Below are 23,326 nucleotides of genomic sequence, written 5' to 3'. Positions count from 1 at the left end.
TTCTTTCTGTGATTTAATTTATCAGAGAAACTGATGGCAGTAAAAGTGTATGCTTCCAGACCCACATGAAGCAAAATAAAATCCAGAACTATCTATCATTATAGACATGCAGAAATGCACCGTACGCGAAACTAGTTTGTTTGTTTTTGAAGAGGAGGGAGGGGGTAATTTTAACAATGGAATAATTGATATACGGTACTCATATTTTAGGGTTAACAGCCGACAGTTCGACAGCGGATTGGCCCAAGCTGGCAAGCATACACGCAGACATGATCGACTGTTATTCCCCCCTCTGCTTCTTTCTCTCTGTAAAGGTGTAGGGCTAGTTATTTTTCGGTAACTTACCCAACAACCAAAATCACTTACCCAACAACGGGCCTGAATCCTCGATAGCTCACAGGTTGATGAGTTAGACTTTGAGGGAACTACTTTAGCGATTGAAAAGTTCCGAACGCTCCAATGTACGAAATATACATCTCTAGACCAAACAATACAAACATACTGCATTTAAACTGGCAACTACAGGCTTGAACACATTAATCTCCATATAAAATCTTTGAGTTTGGTTGTTTTCTAAATCCAAATCTAACGATCAGTGCAGAGAAACTCGCTTTAGATCTCGTATGAGTGCACGCAAACTCCCAAGGCAAGTAACTCTCGTACGACAAGAGTAGTTCCCCTTCCAAATTTTCTGAACTGAGTTGCTTGGACAAGAGACTGCAATCCGATGGTTAGTTTTCGACAATATTTCATTATAAACAGATCACACGCAACCAAATGCACACATCGCATCAATTTAAAGAACATACAGCGGTTTCATACACTATTTTGCCCCAGAAAACGGAACTTCATACAGTTTTTAACGTTGGAACACGGGTGAAAAAGTTCGTCTGCTTGTCCCATTCGAAGAAAGAACATTTCCTAAGCGATACCAAAACATGACCAGAACACACACTATCTGCCTTTACCGGCACAGCAGAATAACAACATAACTGTGTACTTGATTTTAGTCCAAAACAGGGAAACTGACAAGAAGTGTTAACAGATTTGATTGATTTTCCCTGAACTATACAACCGCGCATTATTCAATCGCCAGCGCAGGTAGACTGGTTGAGTGATTTGGATTCAATCAAACTTTCGCACAAAAATTCCTCTTTTCTTTGAATAACTGAAGAAAGGAGGAATAAAGAGGTTACATACCTCGTCTCAGTGATTATCAAAAATAATGGTCTCAGTTCGCGGTCATGAAAAAGCTCGCTGAAGCTCGCATTTTTCATGATCCGCTAACTTCGACCATTATTTTTGATAATCACTGAGACTCGGCATGTAACCTCTACATCTACTGATTCACTGAACCATGTAGACTGCCAGAAACACCCCCCCCCACACACCCCCTTCCCCCGCCTACCCTCCCCCCGTCTGTGTTTCATCTTCCGTTGAGAAAGTCTCGATCCGCCCATGCGGGCGTCAGTCTGTGGTGTAGGCAGAGCTAAAGCACAAAGCGTAAAGTCCGATTCAACCTTGGCTTCCGAACAAGGTCGTCTCGAACGTCCTTGAACACTTACACCGACATTGAAGGGTCTCTTCTCTCGGCCTCACGCCCGCCTCCCGACTCCCTCTCCCTTCCGGTTTTTTCTTGTTCTCTGCCTGGAATCGGCTTTTCGATATCAGTCTCGTTCTTTTGGGGAAATGTCGTTATTTTCCTGATAGATTCCACGCCTCTGTCATCTTGATGAGGTCCGAAAATACCCCTGTGTGCCAACTCTGTCTGTATGTCTGTCTGTCTGTCTGTGTCTCTCAGTGTTTATTTGTCTGTCTCTGTCTCTCTCTCTGTCTCTCTCTGTCTCTCTCTCTCTCTCTCTCTCTCTCTCTCTCTCTCTCTCTCTATGTCTCTCTATGTCTCTGTCTGTCTGTCTGTCTGCCTCTGCCTCTCTCACGGTCTGGCTGCCTCTCCCCGGCTCTCCCCCTCTCTCTCTCTCTCTCCCTCTCTCTCTCTCTCTCTCAGCACGGTATGCATCTCTCTCTCTCTCTCTCTCTCTCTCCTCTCTCTCCTCTCTCTCTCTCTCTCCCTCTCTCTCTCTCTCTCTCTCTCAGCACGGTATGCATCTCTCTCTCTCTCTCTCTCTCTCTCTCTCTCTCTCTCTCTCTCTCTCTCTCTCTCTCTCAGCACGGTATGCATCTCTCTCTCTCTCTCTCTCTCTCTCTCCCTCTCTCTCTCTCTGTCTCTCTCTCTCAGCACGGTATGCATCTCTCTCTCTCTCTCTCTCTCTCTCTCTCTCTCTCTCTCTCTCTCTCTCTCTCTCCGAGTCTCAGCACGGTATGCATGTCTCTCTATCGCTCTGTCTGTATGTCTTGCTGTCTGTCTGCCTGTCTGTAAATGTCTCTCTCGCTCGCTTTCAGACCACTGCTTAATCTACTACCCTCGTTAAATAAAGAATTGTCATTGTCATTGTCATTGTCATTGTCATTTCTCTGTCTCTCTCTTTTGAAGAGAAGCAACTGAACAAAACATGTTGGGGGAAAAACACCTTCTTGGTCGGACATGAAAGCGAAAGGTTATTTTGCTGGTAGTTAGCAGTCAAATAGACCGAACAACTAATCCACCACTAATAACGGTAAAGAAAACACTTTATTGATCACAATGGAGAAAAAACGGTTGGGTACGTGCTGCTTGTGCGAAGAATCTCTGCCGTGACGCAGTGGCGCAGGTTCTAAAAATAGCCTGGCGGTTTTCGCGATATAAACACAGTGTTTGTGAGTCTCGCAACGGGGCCACCGTGAACTGCACTGACCTCTCTCTGCGGGTTCAGAATCCGAGTGGTTGTATGCTGACGATACGGTTATTTTTGCTGAATCGCCAGAATCCTTGCAGATCGCTCTAGATATTATGGACAGATATTGTAAAGATTGGTTTTTGAAATTGAATGTAACTAAAACAAAAGTAATGATTTTCTCAAGAGGGAAAGTAAGAACAGTTCCGACATTTACATTCAATGGTCGGAAACTTGATATTGTGTATGATTTTCAATACCTGGGTATTAAATTTAGCTACAATGGTAAATTTACTGTTGCACAGAAGAATTTGTATGACCGTGCCTCCAAGGCCATGTTTGCTTTATTACGTAAAACTAGAAAACTGTTTTTGCCTCTTGATGTTCAAATTGACCTCTTTGAAAAAACTGTGGTCCCTATTTTACTTTACGGTTCTGAAGTATGGTGCCCTTACATGTCTGATTTAGCTAACAAATTACAGATACGATTTTTTAAGATGATTTTGAAAGTTGGCAAATCAACACCAACAAACATGGTTTTAGGTGAATTAGGTCAGTTCCCTGTAAGTATTCAAGCGAAATGTCGTATGTTGAATTTCTGGTACAAACTTGCATTTTCTAATGGTTCTGACAAACTTTCTTGTGTGACATATCGTTTTTTGTTTAAAATGTATGAATCTGGTGTATACAAGTCAAAATTTTTGCTTTCTGTCCATGGTGTTCTAAATGAGTTAGGCTTTAGTGACTTTTGGCACAATCAAACTATCAATAATGTAACGGATGGTGGTTATTTTAATACTTTCAAAGCACTGATGAAAAATAGGCTACAAGACCAATTTGTCCAAACCTGGCATTCAGAAATAAATAACAATGAGTTTTATTATAATTATAGAATGTATAAAGAGAATTTTGAGTTTGAAAAGTACTTGTCCATCCTGCCGGTTAATTTAGCAAACGCTGTTTTAAAATTTAGAACACTGAATCATAAATTGCCTATACAAAAAGGTAGGACTCTTGGTATTCCCAGACAAGACAGAATCTGTCACAAATGTTCATCAGGTGACCTTGGGGACGAGTTCCATTATATTTTTGTATGTCCTTTCTTTACCAATTATAGAAAACAGTTGTTACGGTGCTATTATTATGCCCGCCCCAATTCAGTTAAATTCAGAGAGCTTTTTTCCACTACAAAAAAGAGTTTATTGCTAAAACTCGCAAAGTTCATGACACTTGTCATGGACTGTTTGAGAAGCGAGTAAAATTTAATTCTCTTTTAGCTTTATACTCCGTTATCTGTTTTGTGTTGTTTGTAATAGTATTTTCGTCCTTATGTTAACCCACCCATCACCCCCCCCTCTCCCTTCCCCCCTTTCCCCATAGTAAAGAAATGTATGTAATCACTTTGCACTTGTAATGTTTTATTATTTTTTGTATTATTATTATCATTATTATTATTATTATTATTATTATTTATTATTATTATTGTTGAATTGTTTCTTGTATTGTTTTTGCTCTCCCTCACCCCTCAACTCCCTTTTCTGTACATAGTCTGATTTCTTTTTGTTTTAGTTCCTTTTATTTGGTGTTGAATGAAATGTGTTTTTATTGTGTTTTTTAATTTTCCATGTACCCTCACGGGGTTTTATTGGAATAAATAAAACTTGAAACTTGAAACTTGGTTGTGGCTGAATGGGAAATATGCGGCACGCATCTTTCAAGGTCGTGAGGCGTCATTGTGCTCAGTGTGGGTCAGTGGAGGGGAAGGGGGAGGGGTAGAGGAAAGGTAGGGGGGTGGAGCTGGGGGCAGGGAAGACAGGAGGAGGAGAAGGGGTGTATAATAAGAGTTACGTGTGTGTGTGTGTGTGTGTGTGTCTCTCTCTCTCTCTCCTCTCTCTCTCTCTCTCTCTCTCTCTCTCTCTCTCTCTCTCTCTCTCTCTCTCTCTCTCTCTCTCTCTCTGGTAGTCAGTGTGTGGTTATATATTTGTGTGTCAGTCAGACAGACCGACTCGGATAGAGTGAGACACACAGAGAGAAACAGAGAGCGAGAGACGGAAACAGACAAACCAGACAGATAGACAAACTGAGATAGCGAGAGAGGCCCACAGCAATACAAGTCATAAAGATATGAAGATAACTGAGGAGCCTCAGAGTCGCAGAAGGTTCATCGGCATCAAACACTCCCAACAGGCAAATAAGAATATAGGCTGAAGTTATGTCCACACTGATGATACAACTGATAGAACAATCAGAGACTTCATCACTGACACAAAGAGGAGGGGAGGGGAGAGGAAAACTGCGATGTTGAGGTAGAGACGTACACATATTTTTGCAATAGCGGGCCGACCCCCATATTACTCCGTCTGTGTGTGTGTGTGTGTCAGTGTATCTGTTTCTGTGTTTGTGTGTGTACGTGCGTGCGATAACGCGTGCGTGCGTGCCAGTGTGTGCTGGAGTCTTGTACCATAGTATGCGTGTGTGAGTGCATCAGTGTGTGTGTGTGTGTGTGTGTGTGTGTATGAGGCGTAAAGTATGGAAAGCCGTTTGGCTCATAACCAATACACGTGTAAAAAATGATTAATACATGTGTAATAAATGATTAATGCACGTGCATGGCGATCTTAACTACAGGCCTGTAGTTAAGATCGCCATGTGCACGTGTAATAAATGATTGTTTGTTTGTTCGTTCATGGGGTGAAACTCCCACGGCTTTTACGTGTATGACCGTTTTTACCCCGCCATTTAGGCAGCCATACGCCGCTTTCGGAGGAAGCATGCTGGGTATTTTCGTGTTTCTATAACCCACCGAACTCTGACATGGATTACAGGATCTTTTTCGTGCGCATTTGGTCTTGTGCTTGCGTGTACACACGGGGGTGTTCGGACACCGAGGAGAGTCTGCACACAAAGTTGACTCTGAGAAATAAATCTCTCGCCGAACGTGGGGACGAACTCACGCTGACAGCGGCCAACTGGATACAAATCCAGCGCGCTACTGACTGAGCTACATCCCCGCCCTAATAAATGATTAATAGGCCTACACGTGTAATAAATAATTCATGCACGTGTAAGAAATGATTATATACACGTGTACACACGATTGACAAAAGGGTCTTTCCTGGCAAAATTGTATAGGCATAGATTCTTTCTCACTGCTTAATCTACTACCCTCGTTAAATAAAGAATTGTCATTGTCATTGTCATTGTGGTTACAACTCGCTATTGCCGCGGCCCGTTGTTGCCGCGGCCCGTTATTGCCGCAACCCGCTATTGCCGCAACCCGTTATTGCCGCAACCCGCTATTGCCGCGGAACTTTCCCGCAAGAAAGATCCCCTGATTCCGGTTTTGTTAAAAAAAAATTTGCGCCAGTTAGATGCCATCAAACAACAGAGTTGGTAACTCTGCCGTGTGTTACGCGTGATTGTTCTGAAAAGTGACTATTACATGATTGTTCTGAAAGTCTACTATTTATTTCATCGTAATCATGTAAGCCCTCATACGTGTTTGTTCTGAAAGCTTACTAATTTACATGATTGTTCTGAAACTCTACTAAAGGTAAACTTGCTTCACCCGTGAAATGTAGTCAGAAATGGAACAATATCATGTATACCCCTGCCCAACGAAGTGTGTTTGAGTTGATCCGTCTTCTGTGTGCGCGACAGCTTCAGATGTGTGTTTGAGTTGATCCGTCTCTCCACTCCCTTTTTTTAGGTGTAGGGGGTGGGGGAGGTTTGTTCATATCAACTGACACTTTATCAAACCATTTGAATAATTCATATACAAAATTCTGGTGGTTGCTGTGTAATAAAAAAAACAAGTGTCATTGAAAACAGAGATGTGCTAATACATTTAGCTTTCATGTGTGTGTATGTTACGCGTGATTGTTCTGAAAAGTGACTATTACATGATTGTTCTGAAAGTCTACTATTTATTTCATCGTAATCATGTAAGCCCTCATACGTGATTGTTCTGAAAGCTTACTAATTTACATGATTGTTCTGAAACTCTACTAAAGGTAAACTTGCTTCACCCGTGAAATGTTGTCAGATATGGAACAATATGTATACCCCTGCCCAACGAAGTTGGAGGGGGGTATACTGGATTCACTTTGTCCATCTGTCTGTGTGTATGTCTGTATGTATATATGGAACAATATTTTGATACAATGATACTAAATCTTAAGTGTAATTGATATTTATACCCCAGCCAAATGAAGTTGGAGGGGGTATACTGGATTCACTTTGTCCGTCTGTCTGTGTGTATGTCTGTATGTAAATGGAACACTATTTTGATACAATGAACCCCCGCCCAATGAATACAAACTCAACAAGTAATACGTTTCATACAATGAACATGTCTTCTTTATTGTTCTCAACTCAAAATTGAAATTAAATGTTACGTTCAAAGACGAAAATTATATTTAATCTTCAAAAATGTAATAATTCAAGTTACAGGTTCAAAGGGACACATAGAAACTTTTGAATTTTCCTCTTTGCCATGCTTAGGTGGCGAGGTCACCAAAATGGATCGAAAGGCTTGGCAAAGAGGGAAAATGGAAGCTACTTTTTGCCCCGTTAAAGACGAAAGGCACAACAAATAATTTTTACAAATGAAACTTTTTTTATGAACTAAAAATTTAAGTGGAGAGGGGATGAGAGACGTGAGGAGATGGCCGGGGTTGAGATGTGTGGGGAGTCTGGGCTATAAAGTTCTTGCACGCGAGACAATATACTTCTTTGTGTGTGAGAAGTGTTTCTTACAAGAGTTTAAAAGACGTTTACAAGATTGTTTTTGTCAAGAATGGTTCTCCTTTTTAGAATGCAGTGAACGTTTTGACATTTATAATTGTTACAAAACATGCTTGGAAAAAGAGAAATACATTGAATTAATCGAAGACATTAAGTACAGAGTTGCTCTTACTCGTTTCCGCGCAGGAGTATCCGAAATCAACGCTCACAAGTTTCGGTACGCACCAAACCAAACGACAAGAAACTGTCCTCTCTGTACAGCTGATAGAGAAGATGAACACCATGTTGTATTTTTATGTCCTTTTTATCAAGACCTTCGAGCAAAGTATTTGAAAATCTCGAACTCTAAGACGCTGCAACAACAACTTGTGTATTTCTGTGGCAATAATGAGGAAAATGTGATGAACAGCTTCAGCAGATTTGTGTTCTTCATGCTACAGAAGAGACGAACCTTTATAAATGAGGTTCAGTGATATGTCATCAGGGTTTTAATGTATTTGTTGAATTTTATGCGTGACTATAATTTATAACTGTGCAGATACTATTGCTGCTATTTTAACCACTATTGTAAGGGGCTGTGGCCTTAGAGAATTAAAGATTTGTTCTTGTTCTTGTTCTTGTTCTTGTTCTTGTTCTCTCTCTCTCTCTCTCTCTGAATATTTGTGTCATCCTAAATGTTAGGGAGGGGGGGACATGTTTGCCCCCCCCCCCACCCCAGGAACAGCTGCCCCCCCCCCCCCCCCCCCCGTTTCCGACGCCAGTGCACTGAGTACATATGCACACACACACCCCACATACACACACATGAAAGCTAAATTTATTAGCACATCTGTTTTCAGTGACACTTTTTTTTTATTACACAGCAACCACCAGGGGTAGGGGTATACATTATTATTGTTCCATATCTGACAATATTTCACGGGTGAAGCAAGTTTACCTTTAGTAGAGTTTCAGAACAATCATGTAAATTAGTAAGCTTTCAGAACAATCACGTATGAGGGCTTACACGATTACGATGAAATAAATAGTAGACTTTCAGAACAATCATGTAATAGTCACTTTTCAGAACAATCACGCGTAACATGTGTATGTGTGGTGTGTGTGTGCGTATGTACTCAGTGCACTGGCGTCGGAAACTGGGGGGTTGGGGGGGGGGGGGGCAGCTGCTGTTCCTTGGGTGGGGGGGGGGGGGGCAAGCATGTCTTCCCCCCCCCCCCCCCAATATTTAGGATGACAAAAATATTCAGAGAGAGAGAGAGAGAGGGAGAGGGAGAGGGAGAGATAGAGAGAGAGAGAGAGAGAGAGAGAGAGAGAGAGAGAGAGAGAGAGAGAGAGAGAGAGAGAGAGAGAGAGAGAGAGTTGATAAACAAAATACCCCCCCCCACACACACACACAAAAAAGAAGTATATTGTCTCGCGTGCAAGAACTTTATAGCCCAGACTCCCCACCCATCTCGCAACCGCGGCCATCTCCTCACGTCTCTCATCCCCTCTCCACTTGAATTTTTAGTTCATAAAAAAAAAGTTTCATTTGTGAAAATTATTTGTTGTGCCTTTCGTCTTTAAAGGGGCAAAAATTAGCTTCCATTTTCCCCTAAGCATGGCAAAGAGGGAAAATCAAAAGTTTCTATGTGTCCCTTTAAACCTGTAATTAGAATTTTGAGTTGGGAATACTCAAGAAGAATAATTACATTTTTGAAGATTATAAATAATTTTTGTCTTTGGAGATTTAATTTGAATTTTGAGTTGAGAACAATAAAGAAGACATGTTCAATGTATGAAACGTATTACTTGTTGAGTTTGTATTCATTGGGAGGGGGTATAATTATCAATTTCACTTAAGATTTAGTATCATTGTATCAAAATATTGTTCCATATATATATATATATACAGACATACACACAGACAGATGGACAAAGTGAATCCAGTATACCCCCCTCCAACTTCGTTGGGCTGGGGTATACATTTTGTTCCATATCTGACAACATTTCACGGGTGAAGCAAGTTTACCTTTAGTAGAGTTTCAGAACAATCATGTAAATTAGTAAGCTTTCAGAACAATCACGTATGAGGGCTTACATGTTTACGATGAAATAAATAGTAGAGTTTCAGAACAATCATGTAATTTTTCGTTCATCAAAAAAACCAAATCAATGCGCATCTTTTGTGTTCATTTCTACTTTTTAGAGTCCTTAAATAAGCAGATATGAACAAGTAAGTCCACAACCAAAAACAACTTTTTAAGTATGCATGAATGTTTTGGCAAAACAAAGTAAGTTGGGGCGGGGATATAGCTCAGTTGGTAGCGCGCTGGATTTGTATTCAGTTGGCCGCTGTCAGCGTGAGTTCGATCCCAGGTTCGGCGGAAATTTATTTCAGAGTCAACTTTGTGTGCAGACTCTCTTCGGTGTCCGAACTCCCCCCGTGTACACTACATTGGGTGTGCACGTTAAAGATCCCACGATTGACAAAAGGGTCTTTCCTGGCAAAATTGCTTAGGCACAGTTAATAATTGTCTACCTATACCCGTGTGACTTGGAATAATAGGCCGTGAAAGGTAAATATGCGCCGAAATGGCTGCAATTACTGGCCGTATAAAATTTCATCTCACACGGCATCACTGCAGAGCGCCTAGAACTGTACCCACGGAATATGCGCGATATAAGCCTCATTGATTGATTGAAGTCTAAAGGGTTCCTAATTTTCGTATAATGATAGTTTCAAAATTCTTGTCAGAGGACTCATACAATAAAAAAAACGCTTCAGTGGACTTACTCGGTTTTGTCAACACACGCCAGAACTGTGAGGGTTTGTTCCATGCTCAACGTCATTTCTACCGGTTTTTTCCGATGACATGGTAGGCTATCATGAATGACAGACAGACTTCCATTTGCGCGGGTGACAGAGGAGGGAAAGCTGATTTGTGATGGTCATAGATACCATAAAAGAGGGGAAAATGGTGATACAGCGCACACACACACACCACGACCCTCGTCTCGATTCCCCCTCTATGTTAAAACATTTAGTCAAAACTTGACTAAATGTAAAAAGAACAAACAAAGTTCCGCGGCAATAGCGGGTTGCGGCAATAACGGGTTGCGGCAATAGCGGGTTGCGGCAATAACGGGCCGCGGCAATAGCGGGTGCCTCCCGTCATGGTCATTGTCATTTCTCTGTCTCTCTCTTTTGAAGAGAAGCAACTGAACAAAACATGTTGGGGGAAAAACACCTTCTTGGTCGGACATGAAAGCGAAAGGTTATTTTGCTGGTAGTTAGCAGTCAAATAGACCGAACAACTAAGGCCAAAAAAAAAAATTTGTCTGTTTAGGGTAACCCGACCGACCCTATCGATTTGGCGCCGACCCAAAAACTTTTTTTTGATTTAAAAAAAAAAAGAGGTAAAAATGCTAAAAAGAGACATTTGGCGTTTCTTTCTCTCCCTTTCTCTCTGTTTTATTTATACGTTAGCTTTGAAACATGTATTCATCAAATATAAGAAGTGAATGTTCAGCCAACTTACACACCAAAAAAAAAAAAAAAAAAAAAAAAAAAAACTTTACCTACCTACCGACCCTACTTTTTTTGGTCATGTTACCCTAAACAGACAATTTTTTTTTTTTTGGCCTAATCCACCACTAACAAGAAATTCCTCCGAGGTAGGAAAAACACCCCCGTTGGTCAAAGGGAAATAACCATTCTCACTGCCACCAACTGAGAAGGTTATTTCCCTTTGACCATTAATATGTGCCTCTATAAGTCCTTGTAGAATCTTAATCCACCAATAACTCCCTAACCGTGAGTTTGACTGGTCCCAATTTTTGTAAGGACCGTCTCAGGAATGTATAGAACCTGTTCACCAAGTTTGGTGACGATCGGTCCGTTCATTCTTGAGATCTATATGCGAACACAAACACACACCCAAACAAACAAACACATCAAGCGAATCCTATGCACACCCCTATACCTGGGGTGTAATAACGGTAAAGAAAACACTTTATTGATCACAATGGAGAAAAAACGGTTGGGTACGTGCTGCTTGTGCGAAGAATCTCTGCCGTGACGCAGTGGCGCAGGTTCTAAAAATAGCCTGGCGGTTTTCGCGATATAAACACAGTGTTTGTGAGTCTCGCAACGAGGCCACCGTGAACCACTGACCTCTCTCTGCGGGTTCAGAATCCGAGTGGTTGTGGCTGAATGGGAAATATGCGGCACGCATCTTTCAAGGTCGTGAGGCGTCATTGTGCTGTGGGTCAGTGGAGGGGAAGGGGGGGGGTAGAGGAAAGGTAGGGGGGGTGGAACTGGGGGCAGGGAAGACAGGAGGAGGAGAAGGGGTGTATGATTGAAGCATACAAATTCATGCATGGATACTACGATTGCACAAGAAAGTGGTGGAAGCGCCGACAATGAACAGTTTCAAAAATCGCTTGGACAATGCACTGAAAGACTATTATTATGTATAGCCCAAATGTCAGTATGCCTCTCACTACAAATTCCCACCAGCCAAGAAAAAGTTGATAGAATAGGCCACGGTCAAAAGATCGTGTAGGTTACCTAGCTCAAAGTTAGGCTAGGATAGCAACTGATCAAAAGATCAGACAAAGGCTCAACAGCCTAAGTACCACTGAGTCTGTCAACATATATCATATCATATCATATCATAATAAGAGTTACGTGTGTGTGTGTGTGTGTGTGTGTCTCTCTCTCTCTCTCCTCTCTCTCTCTCTCTCTCTCTCTCTCTCTCTCTCTCTCTCTCTCTCTATCTCTCAGTCTCTCTGGTAGTCAGTGTGTGGTTAATTTGTGTGTCAGTCAGACAGACAGACTCGGATAGAGTGAGACACACAGAGAGAAACAGAGACAGCGAGAGACGGAAACAGACAAACCAGACAGATAGACAAACTGAGACAGCGAGAGAGGCCCACAGCAATACAAGTCATAAAGATATGAAGATAACTGAGGAGCCTCAGAGTCGCAGAAGGTATCAGTTTAACCCGTTCATCGGCTTCAAACACTCCCAACAGGCAAATAAGAATATAGGCTGTAGTTATGTCCACACTGATGATACAACTGATAGAACAATCAGAGACTTCATCACTGACACAAAGAGGAGGGGAGGGGAGAGGAAAACTGCGGTGTAAACTGAAATGATTAATACACGTGTAATAACTGATTAATACATGTGTAATAAATGATTAATGCACGTGTAATAAATGATTGTTTGTTTGTTCGTTCATGGGGTGAAACTCCCACGGCTTTTACGTGTATGACCGTTTTTACCCCGCCATTTAGGCAGCCATACGCCGCTCTCGGAGGAAGCATGCTGGGTATTTTCGTGTTTCTATAACCCACCGAACTCTGACATGGATTACAGGATCTTTTTCGTGCGCACTTGGTCTTGTACTTGCGTGTACGGGGGGTGTTCGGACACCGAGGAGAGTCTGCACACAAAGTTGACTCTGAGAAATAAATATCTCGCCGAACGTGGGGACGAACTCACGCTGACAGCGGCCAACTGGATACAAATCCAGCGCGCTACTGACTGAGCTACATCCCCGCCCTAATACATGATTAATAGGCCTACACGTGTAATAAATAATTCATGCACGTGTAAGAAATGATTATATACACGTGTACACTACATTGGGGTGTGCACGTTAAAGATCCCACGATTGACAAAAGGGTCTTTCCTGGCAAAATTGTATAGGCATAGATAAAAATGTCCACCAAAATACCCGTGTGACTTGGAATAATAGGCCGTGAAAAGTAGGATATGCGCCGAAATGGCTGCGATCTGCTGGCCGATGTGAATGCGTGATGTATTGTGTACAAAAAATTCCATCTCACACGGCATAAATAAATCCCTGCGCCTTGAATAAAAATATTTTTAAAAAAATAAAAAAAATAAATCCCTGCGCTTAGAACTGTACCCACGGAATACGCGCGATATAAGCCTCATATTGATTGATTGATTGTAATAAATATTTCATGCACGAGTAAGAAATGATTAAATACACGTGTAGTAAATGATTGAATACACGTGTAAGAAATGATTAAATACACGTGTAGTAAATGATTAAATACACGGGTAAGAAATGATTAAATACACGTGGAAGAAATGATTAAATACACGTGTAGTAAATGATTAAATACACGTGTAATAAATTAAAACTTGAATCGGAAAATATACGACTTGCAAAGCAACAACTCTCGTCTATACTACTTCCGGTTCGCGCGCGATTGATCTCTCAAAATGGCAACGCCGCTGGAGGGGAATTTTTGCCTGGGCAATGGCGTTGAATTGTACCAGCAAACCTTCTAAAACAGTGACGTTTGCCGCTCCGCCATCTTGAGCTGTTCCGGCAAAAGGCAAAGAGAGGCGATGAAGACGCATATACTAGTAGTGTTTTCATGTGGATTCCCAGTCCGAGTTTTTAAGTCGCTTAACCACGTGACTCCTGCATTTTAAACGCTTGTACGAAATGATTCTTACACGTGGATTTAATCATTTCTTACACGTGCATGAAATATTTATTACACGTGTATTAATCGTTTCTTACACGTGTATGAAATATTTATTACACGTGTATTTAATCATTATGCTTTTCCATAGCATAAGAAACAAGGAAGAAGATGCAAGTGTTTTTAAATTGATTTCGACAATTTAATTTTGATAATAATTTTTATATATTTAATTTTCAGAGCTTGTTTTTAATCCGAATATAACATATTTATACGTTTTTGGAATCAGCAAATGATGGAGAATAAGATAAACGTAAATTTGGATCGTTTTATAAATTTTTATTTTTTTTTACAATTTTCAGATTTTTAATGACCAAAGTCATTAATTAATTTTTAAGCCACCAAGCTGAAATGCAATACCGAAGTCCAGGCTTCGTCGAAGATTACTTGACCAAAATTTCAACCAATTTGGTTGAAAAATGAGGGCGTGACAGTGCCGCCTCAACTTTCACGAAAAGCCGGATATGACGTCATCAAAGACATTTATCAAAAAAATGAAAAAAACGTTCGGGGATTTCATACCCAGGAACTCTCATGTCAAATTTCATAAAGATCGGTCCAGTAGTTTAGTCTGAATCGCTCTACACACACACACACACACACACACACACACACACACACACACACACACACGCACATACACCACGACCCTCGTTTCGATTCCCCCTCGATGTTAAAATATTTAGTCAAAACTTGACTAAATATAAAAAGATAAATTACACGTGCAATAAATAATTTATACACGTGTAAGAAATAAATACACGTGTATTTAATCATTTCTTACACGTGTATTTATCCTTTATTACACGTGGAATGGTTATAAGCCAAACGGCTTTCCATAGTAAAGTGAACTAGCTTTTGGACTGACACTCATACCCGCAGGGACACTAATTCGATTAGGAGAGGGGACCCAGAGGTGTGTGTATGTGCCGTGTGTGTGTGTGTGTATGTTTGACTCGAGGACGTGCGGGCGTGTGTGTGTGTGTGTCTGTGTGTGTGTCCGTGTGTGTGCGCGCGTGCCGTGCGTGCGTGCTCACGTCAGTGTATGTATCAGTTTGTCTCCCCCAGTGTCAGTGTGTCTGTGTGTGCGCGTCACGAATGTGCGTGTCAGTGTGTGACTCGAGGACTTGCGTGCCTGTGTGCGTGTGTTTGCGTGTGTGTGTGTCAGTGTGTCAATGGGAGCGTTCTGCGTGCACGTGCGAAGTGCGTGCGTGTTTGTGCATGTGTCGTGTGTGCGACGCGCGTGCTGCTCTCATTTTTGGACAAGGCAACAGAGTGGCAAGGTCACGTACGTCGCACGAGCAAGCATCATATGATTCCTTCATGACGAACTGCATTTTCTCTCTTCCTGCTGAACTTTGCATAACACATTATCTAGCCATGTTTTCACAGTAAAAACTACCACTGTTTGCCACGGTTTGAGTACAAAATCAATATACAAGTTTTGGCTGAAACTGATACCCTCGAGGTAAGAGAAAGAAGCCAGAGTGGATTTTCAGCAGGAAGGGTTTTTATTGATCCAATTTACTGTTGCCTTCAACACACGCTTCTTTCTGTAGACTGCGAATGTCTGTGGATCCCTGTCTGTGTGAAATTGTCTCAAGTCAACGGAGGCTGTATCAAAGTCATATATGCTATTTTGTGTGTGTGTGTGTGTGTGTGCGTATGGTGTGTCAGTGTGAGTGAGTGTGTATGTGTGTGACAGTGTGTGTGGTATGGTTTGTGTGTGTGTGTGGGTTTTTTTGTGCTTGTGTGTGTGTGTGTACCTGTGTCAGTGTGTGCCGTGTGTGTGTGTTTGTGTTTGTGTGTGTGTGTGTGTGTGCGTATGGTGTGTCAGTCAGTGTGAGTGAGTGTGTATGTGTGTCAGTGTGAGTGGCGGGTGTGTGTATGTGCGCTCGTGCTTATAGTTGCACATAGATGCACTGGCGCGCGCGTGCATCAAGTTAATCGTGAGTCAGTTCTGCCATAGGTCCCTGGTTCTGCCTTGTAGTGTTTGCAATCCTGTTAGCCTGAAATCAGTCAAGTTATGCCGCCTAATTTCCTTCCTCTACTTTGTCTTTGTGTGTTTCAGAAGCAGCGGCCTAGCGGCTTTTGTCAGACGGCAATCGGCGCCGGGCCGGTAAAGACACAAAGCACTCAACCTACCACTGGATATCATCAGTCTTAATCAGTGTCGGGAACTTTGTGTATGGTCTTCCATGTATTTCTGAAGTTAATGAGCTTGAGGTTGCAGTATTTGCTTGTAGCTTATCTGGTGTGTTGTGCTGGTGGAGTTCGATCAGTGGAACCCCCCTTTTCAGACCCCCAAATTTAAGACTACCTCCTTTTTAAGACCTTGTTTTCTCAGACTTTCTGTTCATAACCTCTGTACAATTACCCCCACTTTAAGACTCCCTCCTTTGTAAGACCCGATTTTGTTCAGATATTTGGAGGTCTTAAAAGGGGGTTCCACTGTAGCACACTTTTCTCACAGTCTCTGTGGGAGGTTTCAGTGTATCAGTATCAGCATGTGTCTTGGTCCATGTTCATCTGTTCACCTCACACTCTCCGGGCCTCCTCTCTTCTCCACCTAACTTCCCCACTGAAATTACCCATATAAACTTTATCTTGTAGTCTCAGACACAGCAAGATCATGTAATTAATCTTTATTGAAATGGTAGTGTATTGATGTAGGCTACATAAGGACAAACGAAGTAAAGGATATACATACAGAATGAACTGGCTGTTATTTTGAGATCACTGTGTGTGCACGTCTTTGTGTGTGTGTGTGTGTGTCTCATGTGTGTGTGTCTCATGTGTGATAATATATATATGTGTGTGTGTGTGTGTGTGTGTGTGTGTGTGTACGTTCCTATCCATCAAACCGGGTTCACGGCTAGTTAACACTCAGTAAAAACTGGGTTCTTTTGAAAACTGGGTTCCTCAATCAGGGACCCACTTTTTTTAAGCATGACAAAGAGTGAAAATAAAAAAAAATAAAAAAAATAAAAACGTCTTTTTTGACGGAAAGAATGTCATAACCATGTTCAAAATGACATTCTTTCCGTAAAAAAAAAATATAAAAAAAAAAAAACTTTTTTTTTTGACGGAAAGAATGTCATAACCATGTTCAAAATGACATTCTTTCCGTCCCCTATAGGCGACGAAATAGGTCAAATTTTGTGCCTTTTTTAGTGTAAAATTCGTCGATCCCGGAGCGAGTACTGCACCCAGTGCCGTTGTAGTGCAAGTGCACTACAAAGGCACTGTGCCCAGTGCCGTTGTAGTGCAAGTGCACTACAAACGCACTATCCGTTGTGTGATGTGAGGAACCCAGTTTGGCGGAAAGGAACGTATGTGTGTGTGTGTGTGTGTGTGTGTGTGTGTCGTTATGAATTGATCCTGCATCAAAAGTTGATGGAGGTTAGTTTTATCATGATGACTGTACCATAATGTGATATGAACGATTTCTCTCTGCAAAACATACTTCACACACACACACACACAATTTTTGATAGATTATAAAATATCACAAACAGAATTACAATGTATGCAGTTTCTACTTTTTATTTTATCAATTTTTTCTTCATCAAAATAAATAAACAGGCAGAAGATACATTAATTCATGTACATTTTATATTTTACTTACAGTCAATCATAAACATGTGCATATCTCAATCCCAGGAAATAAACAAATAAACACCATACACACCGCATTCAGGAATGAATAAGAGTGTGTGTGTGTGTTTTCACATATATATATATGTGAAAAGAAAAACATACTGATGAATAAAATACAGTAAGTCTACAATCACGATTGGACTGCATTCCTACTCTAAGTTGAACTCAAGTAACTGGACAAGGGGAGGCAACTTCACAGTCAAAGAAAATATTTCTGCAGACACTTTTCCTTCCATGTGTTTATACCAGTATTATCATCGTAGTAATTGAGTTTTGGGAGAGAAAAAATGAAGAAGACGATGCAAAAAATCCAGTGTAAGACTATCCTTTTTCTATTCAAATATTCCACCACCAGCCCCACCCCTCTGCTGCACAGTCACTCACAAAGGTCGCTGATGTGTTGGTGTCAATTCTTAGCGGGTTCTTCTTTGTTCCTGGGCTGAAACTCCCATGGTTTTTATGTGTATGACTGTTTTTACCCCCCCCCCCCCCCCCCCCTTTAGGCTGCCATACGCCGCTTTCGAGGGTTGGATGCTGGGTATTTTCCTGTTTCCATAACCCACTGTACTCCTGACATGGATTACAGGGCCGGACTAGGCTAAGAGGAAGGGGGGGGGGGGGGGGGGGGGGTTTGCCGGGTAGGTCATATTCTGAGATAGCAAAATGGTCGCTCCTTGCATGAAACGGCAAAATAAACAAAAAGAAAAGAAAGAAAGAAATGTTTTGATCAAAATTTGTCTTCTTAAAGTTAAATATACTTTTTTGAAGGTGTATTAGGGGAAGTTTCTTGGCTCAGATGGCACCAGATTGCTCCATTTTCGCGCCCTCAACTTTAACGCTTCGCGTCGTCAAATTGTCCACACAAAATAAATGTGGAAACCCCCCCCCCCTTAAAATTGTTGTGATCTGCCCCTGGTGATTGCCTGTTCTCAGAACTGCCCAGGCTTTTTCATTGAATGAAACCACCCCTCCACTTGGGCACATGTCTAGAATCAATATTCCGACTGCTTCCTGTGCAGAGCTGGATTTTGTTTTATATCTTTCTTTATTTGGTGTTTAACGTCGTTTTCAACCACGAAGGTTATATCGCGACGGGGAAAGGGGGGGAGATGGGATAGAGCCATTGTCAATTGTTTCTTGTTCACAAAAGCACTAATCAAAAATTTACTCCAGGGGCTTGCAACGTAGTACAATATTAATATATAATATGACCTTACTGGGAGAATGCAAGTTTCCAGTACAAAGGACTTAACATTTCTTACATACTGCTTGACTAAAATCTTTACAAAAATGGACTATATTCTATACAAGAAACACTTAACAAGGGTAAAAGGAGAAACAGAATCCGTTAGTCGCCTCTTACGACATGCTGGGGAGCATCGGGTAAATTCTTCCCCCTAACCCGCGGGGGGCATTTTGTTTTATGAATTCATTTCACAGATAAACACAAGTATACAATGTACTGTACTGCCAAATCTTCACATTCGCAAGAACATATGTTGGTTATTGAAGCCCAGCAATAACATAATTAACACTTCAGACAGAGTGTTTAAAGACACGAGTTATGCTTTTGCCCTCACACACACAGTGACATAAATACTATCAAGTCTATTGCATTTGAAAGACATGCTGCCCTAAATTTACTTCGGGGTGCATGACTTTGATATGTCGCTTGAGGTTTGGAATGCGTGTGAGACCTCTACCACAAATGTAACACTTATAAAGCAAGTCTCTGTTGTGTGTACGCTGGTGATCCTCCAGCAGGAATTTGAGTCTGAACTTCTTACTGCACATGGGACATTGGAATGGTTTGTCATTGGAGTGCGTTGATCGATGAGCCTTTAGATTACACTTGTATGTAAAACGCTTGCAGCAAATGTCACACGAGAACTTTGCTTCCTGGTGTTGTTTTTCATGGGCTTTCAAATAATGAGTTCTGGAGAATGTCTTCCCGCAGTGACCACAGCTAAACCCTTGAGCGTCTTCCGACGCGTGAAGAGGGCACTGGCCACAGTTGTTCTTAGCGTCTTTGCAAGCTTGACATCCCTGGTCTTCCGCCATAGAAAGCTTTTTCTTGTAGTCTTTGATGGCATATGGCCCAGTGAAATGATACTCAAACAAGTGTTTACTTAGCAAAGATTTTGTTTGAAAGTTGGAGCTGCAGTGATTGCACTTGTAAACAACGTCTTCCTTCTTGGAGTGAGCTGACGCTCTGTGACCGCAGAGAGAAGTCATGCGCACAAAGCCTTCACCACACACTTCACAGAAATGTTTCTTCACACCTGCATGTGCATCCAGGTGTGACTTGAGGGCATGACTATAGGCGAAGTTTTTCCCACATAGGTGACAAATATGAACGCGAAGCTTGTGGTCCCGAAGCTTGTGTCTGCTGAGTTCTTTGCAGCTTTTGAAAGTCTTCTCACACATGTCGCACTCTTTGGGGCTGAGCGCTTTATGCACATGACGCATGTGGACGGAGAGGCCGATCTGATTGGAGAAACCTTTGTGACAGAACGTACACACCTTTGTCAACTTTTCACAGCTGGGGTGTTTCTTTGCAAGATGCTTGTTCAAGTGAATCTGCTTTTCAAACTTTTTGTCACACTCTGTGCAAGGGAACATCAAATCTGTTTTCTCTTTGGCTATTTTGTCCGCATGTTTGGCTTTCATGTGTACATAGAGATGAGTTTCCACAAACGTCTCCCCACACACGCCACATACAACTCGTTTTTTACCTGTGCCTGTCAAATCTATTAAATCTCTGTCGCAGCTTTTTTTAATCAGGTTATCATTAGTGAATTTTGTAATGTCGTCTGTCTGCTTAACTTTGGAAACCTTTTTACCTGCAACCACATGTACTGGCTTTTTCACACATGTCTTACTCTGCCGTTTCTTTTGAGACGTGTGTGAAATACGAGCTCTCACGGACACTCGCCTGTTTGTCTTTTTCTTCCTAGATACAGCCTGATGCCGGGTGTTGACTGATGGCTGTGGTTGTTGAGATGGAGAGGACTGCGGCGAAGGTATGGGGGAGGCCAGTCCCACATCACTCGGAGTCAGAGTGTCACAGTCCTCGTCAAATGCAACCTGCAACAGGTCTTCATCCTGGTTTGAGTCTACATCTGCTTCAGACTTTACCCTTGTTTCGAATACTCGAGACTGCACACCAGTGTGTTTCTCTGCGGCATCAAAAGAGGCTCTGGTATCTTCGCTCTCTCTGCGGTAGCCAGCACTGATCTCTTCAACAAATACCCTACGCTCTTTACCACATGCAAGCAAACAAACAACGTTACCAAACACACATCCTTGCAAGAAAATGAGCAGCTGACGGCACACATCACTGCAGGTATTAGAAGTCTGAAGAGAGGGAAGTTTAGTGTGTCTGACCGCCTTGCCACAGACACAGCAGAACATGCCAGTGCTGTCACGTTCTGACATCATCTCAGTCGCATTCATTGTTCGGGGCAAGAACAGTAAATTGCATCAGAACTGTGCAACCGTGGCCGGCTTTTCAGTAACAGGAATTCCTTTAATGCATTGACTTCTTCATACATCTTCTGGCGTTCGACGTGCAGTGCAAAACTTCACGTTTGCACTATGTTTGCCTTCGCTGATGAGCATAGTCGCCCATCTTGGGTCGACTGCAGCTGCAACTTCCGTCTTATTGCCGAAATTTGAAAACTGTACCAAAATAACTCTTACATCGTTACCCTTTCTTTCTTTATTTGGTGTTTAACGTCGTTTTCAACCACGAAGGTTATATCGCGACGGGATCGTTACCCTTGAGTGTGATGATACTGACTTACTAGATCAGCTTCTCAGTAAATAGAGCCTCCAAACCTTTTCGATTACTTCTGCACTATCTAAAGTGTTTCAGCTGGCCATCTTCAATTAACTAAGGAAAAAATTATGATGTTTTTCTTCTCCGTCAGTTCTTTGCTTGAACCTAAATACATGTAGACAACTGAAAATAAAATGGTTGAAACATTTAAGCAACAGACTGTACATTATCAGTCTATATTTACTTTTTTTTCAATGCAGTTTACATTTATTCCCTTTTTTCAGAAGCATAACAGAGTTATTTCGATTATATATTACATGTTCACCATATTCATTGTATAATAAGATATAGCAAGTGTTCATCAATCTCTTACAAAAATACACTCGAGAGGAGACAAATGCTCAAACTGCATAAATCAAACACACACACACATTCATGCACACACACAAACACTCTCTCTAAAAAGGAAAACCACAGGACAAATGAGCTTAAGCTTTAATGATTCCGTCAAACCCAAATTCTACACAGCATATACTCAAACCTAGCTGGTGATTTGACAACACAAGTGACATTGTAACAACTCTTAACAAATAGGCATACTCAGGCATGGGAATTTCAAAAAGTAAAAAAGGCTGAATATTTGTAAGTAAGCTAGTGGACTGCACAAAGCGCCTTTTCCAAAGAACCCAAATTGTGCAATTTGGTGTCATCTGAGCTCCAAGATTGCCATTAAATCCAGTTTTCAGAACCATTTTTGCCTCCCCCACTTATTTTTTCGGCGGACACTGAAGCTTTTTCGGTGAAACAACAACAAAAAATCAGCGGAAATTTGCCTTTCGGCGGACAATTCCCATGCCTGATACAATATATACTGTATCATCTACAGTTCATAAGCAAAATCCTTCTCAAATCTGTACAAATCCTGTTCCTCTCATACCAAACATTCACATGTGTGTGCATACATTCATGTGTTTCTTTCTTTTTTTGGTGTTTAACGTCGTTTTCAACCGTTCAAGGTCATATCGCGACGGGGAAAGGGGGGGGATGGGATAGAGCCACTTGTTAACTGTTTCTTGTTCACAAAAGCATTCATATGTGTACTCATACTGTTTATACATGTGTGTACATGTATGCTTGTGTGTTGTGAATATTGCTACAGCAATACCATTATTCATATGTTTGTTTTCATCGCGAATAGACAATTTAAGTGCCTATACATACAATATACATGAACGTATTATGGAGACTGCCTTATAAAATCACATTATATGCGTACAAACTGCATACAGAGTTAAGACTATTGAACTTCATAGAAACAACAGGCATTTGCACATATAAATTATAATGTTTAAGAGTTAAAAATAGACCAAAAACAACACATTGGATATATGGCTGACATTCAACAAAGAGGAAGACTAGAAAAACTGACAGTCTAGTATACATAATATATATATATATATATATATATTTGTATAAATTTCCTCTTTTTTTTTTAAAACAGAATACATTTTTAGATAAGGCCCCCCAAAATAGAGTAAATCTTTTGTTGTTGATTTTCTTTTTTAAGTCTTTGTTTTGTTTTGTTTTTACCAAGTAATATGTGGCCTCTAGATGTCAGATGAGCAGCTTCATTGGGAAATCAAAAATGTCTTTATTTATTTCATCATTTATTTATCTATAGATCTATTGAATGGTTAAAAAGTTCTAGGTTCAAGAGAAAAAAAAGGTCAGTCGGGAAACAGCAGAAACTCCTAATTTTTTTTCTATGCATGCCAAATAATAAATCGTCATGTTCAAAGTGAGAATGTCATCATCATTGAATGAAAAACTCCGCAATGACTGCTTGTTATG

The 23,326-nt window shown here is 41.2% G+C and overlaps 1 protein-coding gene and 1 long non-coding RNA gene across 2 annotated transcripts in view; one reads left to right on the top strand and one right to left on the bottom strand.

Annotated features, from left to right (window-relative positions):
• The window catches only part of LOC138962316 (uncharacterized), a 118,099-nt gene that overhangs the window by 21,800 nt on the left and 72,973 nt on the right, over positions 1–23,326 (top strand). The window lies entirely within an intron of this gene.
• LOC138961991 (zinc finger protein 737-like) lies at positions 17,565–23,320 on the bottom strand. Its single transcript, XM_070333684.1, has one exon. The coding sequence runs from the start codon at positions 21,148–21,150 to the stop codon at positions 19,303–19,305; it is 1,848 nt and encodes a 615-aa protein (XP_070189785.1). The 5' UTR covers positions 21,151–23,320; the 3' UTR covers positions 17,565–19,302.

This window comes from Littorina saxatilis, linkage group LG1, assembly GCF_037325665.1.
Source record: "Littorina saxatilis isolate snail1 linkage group LG1, US_GU_Lsax_2.0, whole genome shotgun sequence".
Taxonomy (NCBI): Eukaryota; Metazoa; Mollusca; class Gastropoda; order Littorinimorpha; family Littorinidae; genus Littorina; species Littorina saxatilis.
This window is presented reverse-complemented; position numbering and strand designations above follow the sequence as displayed.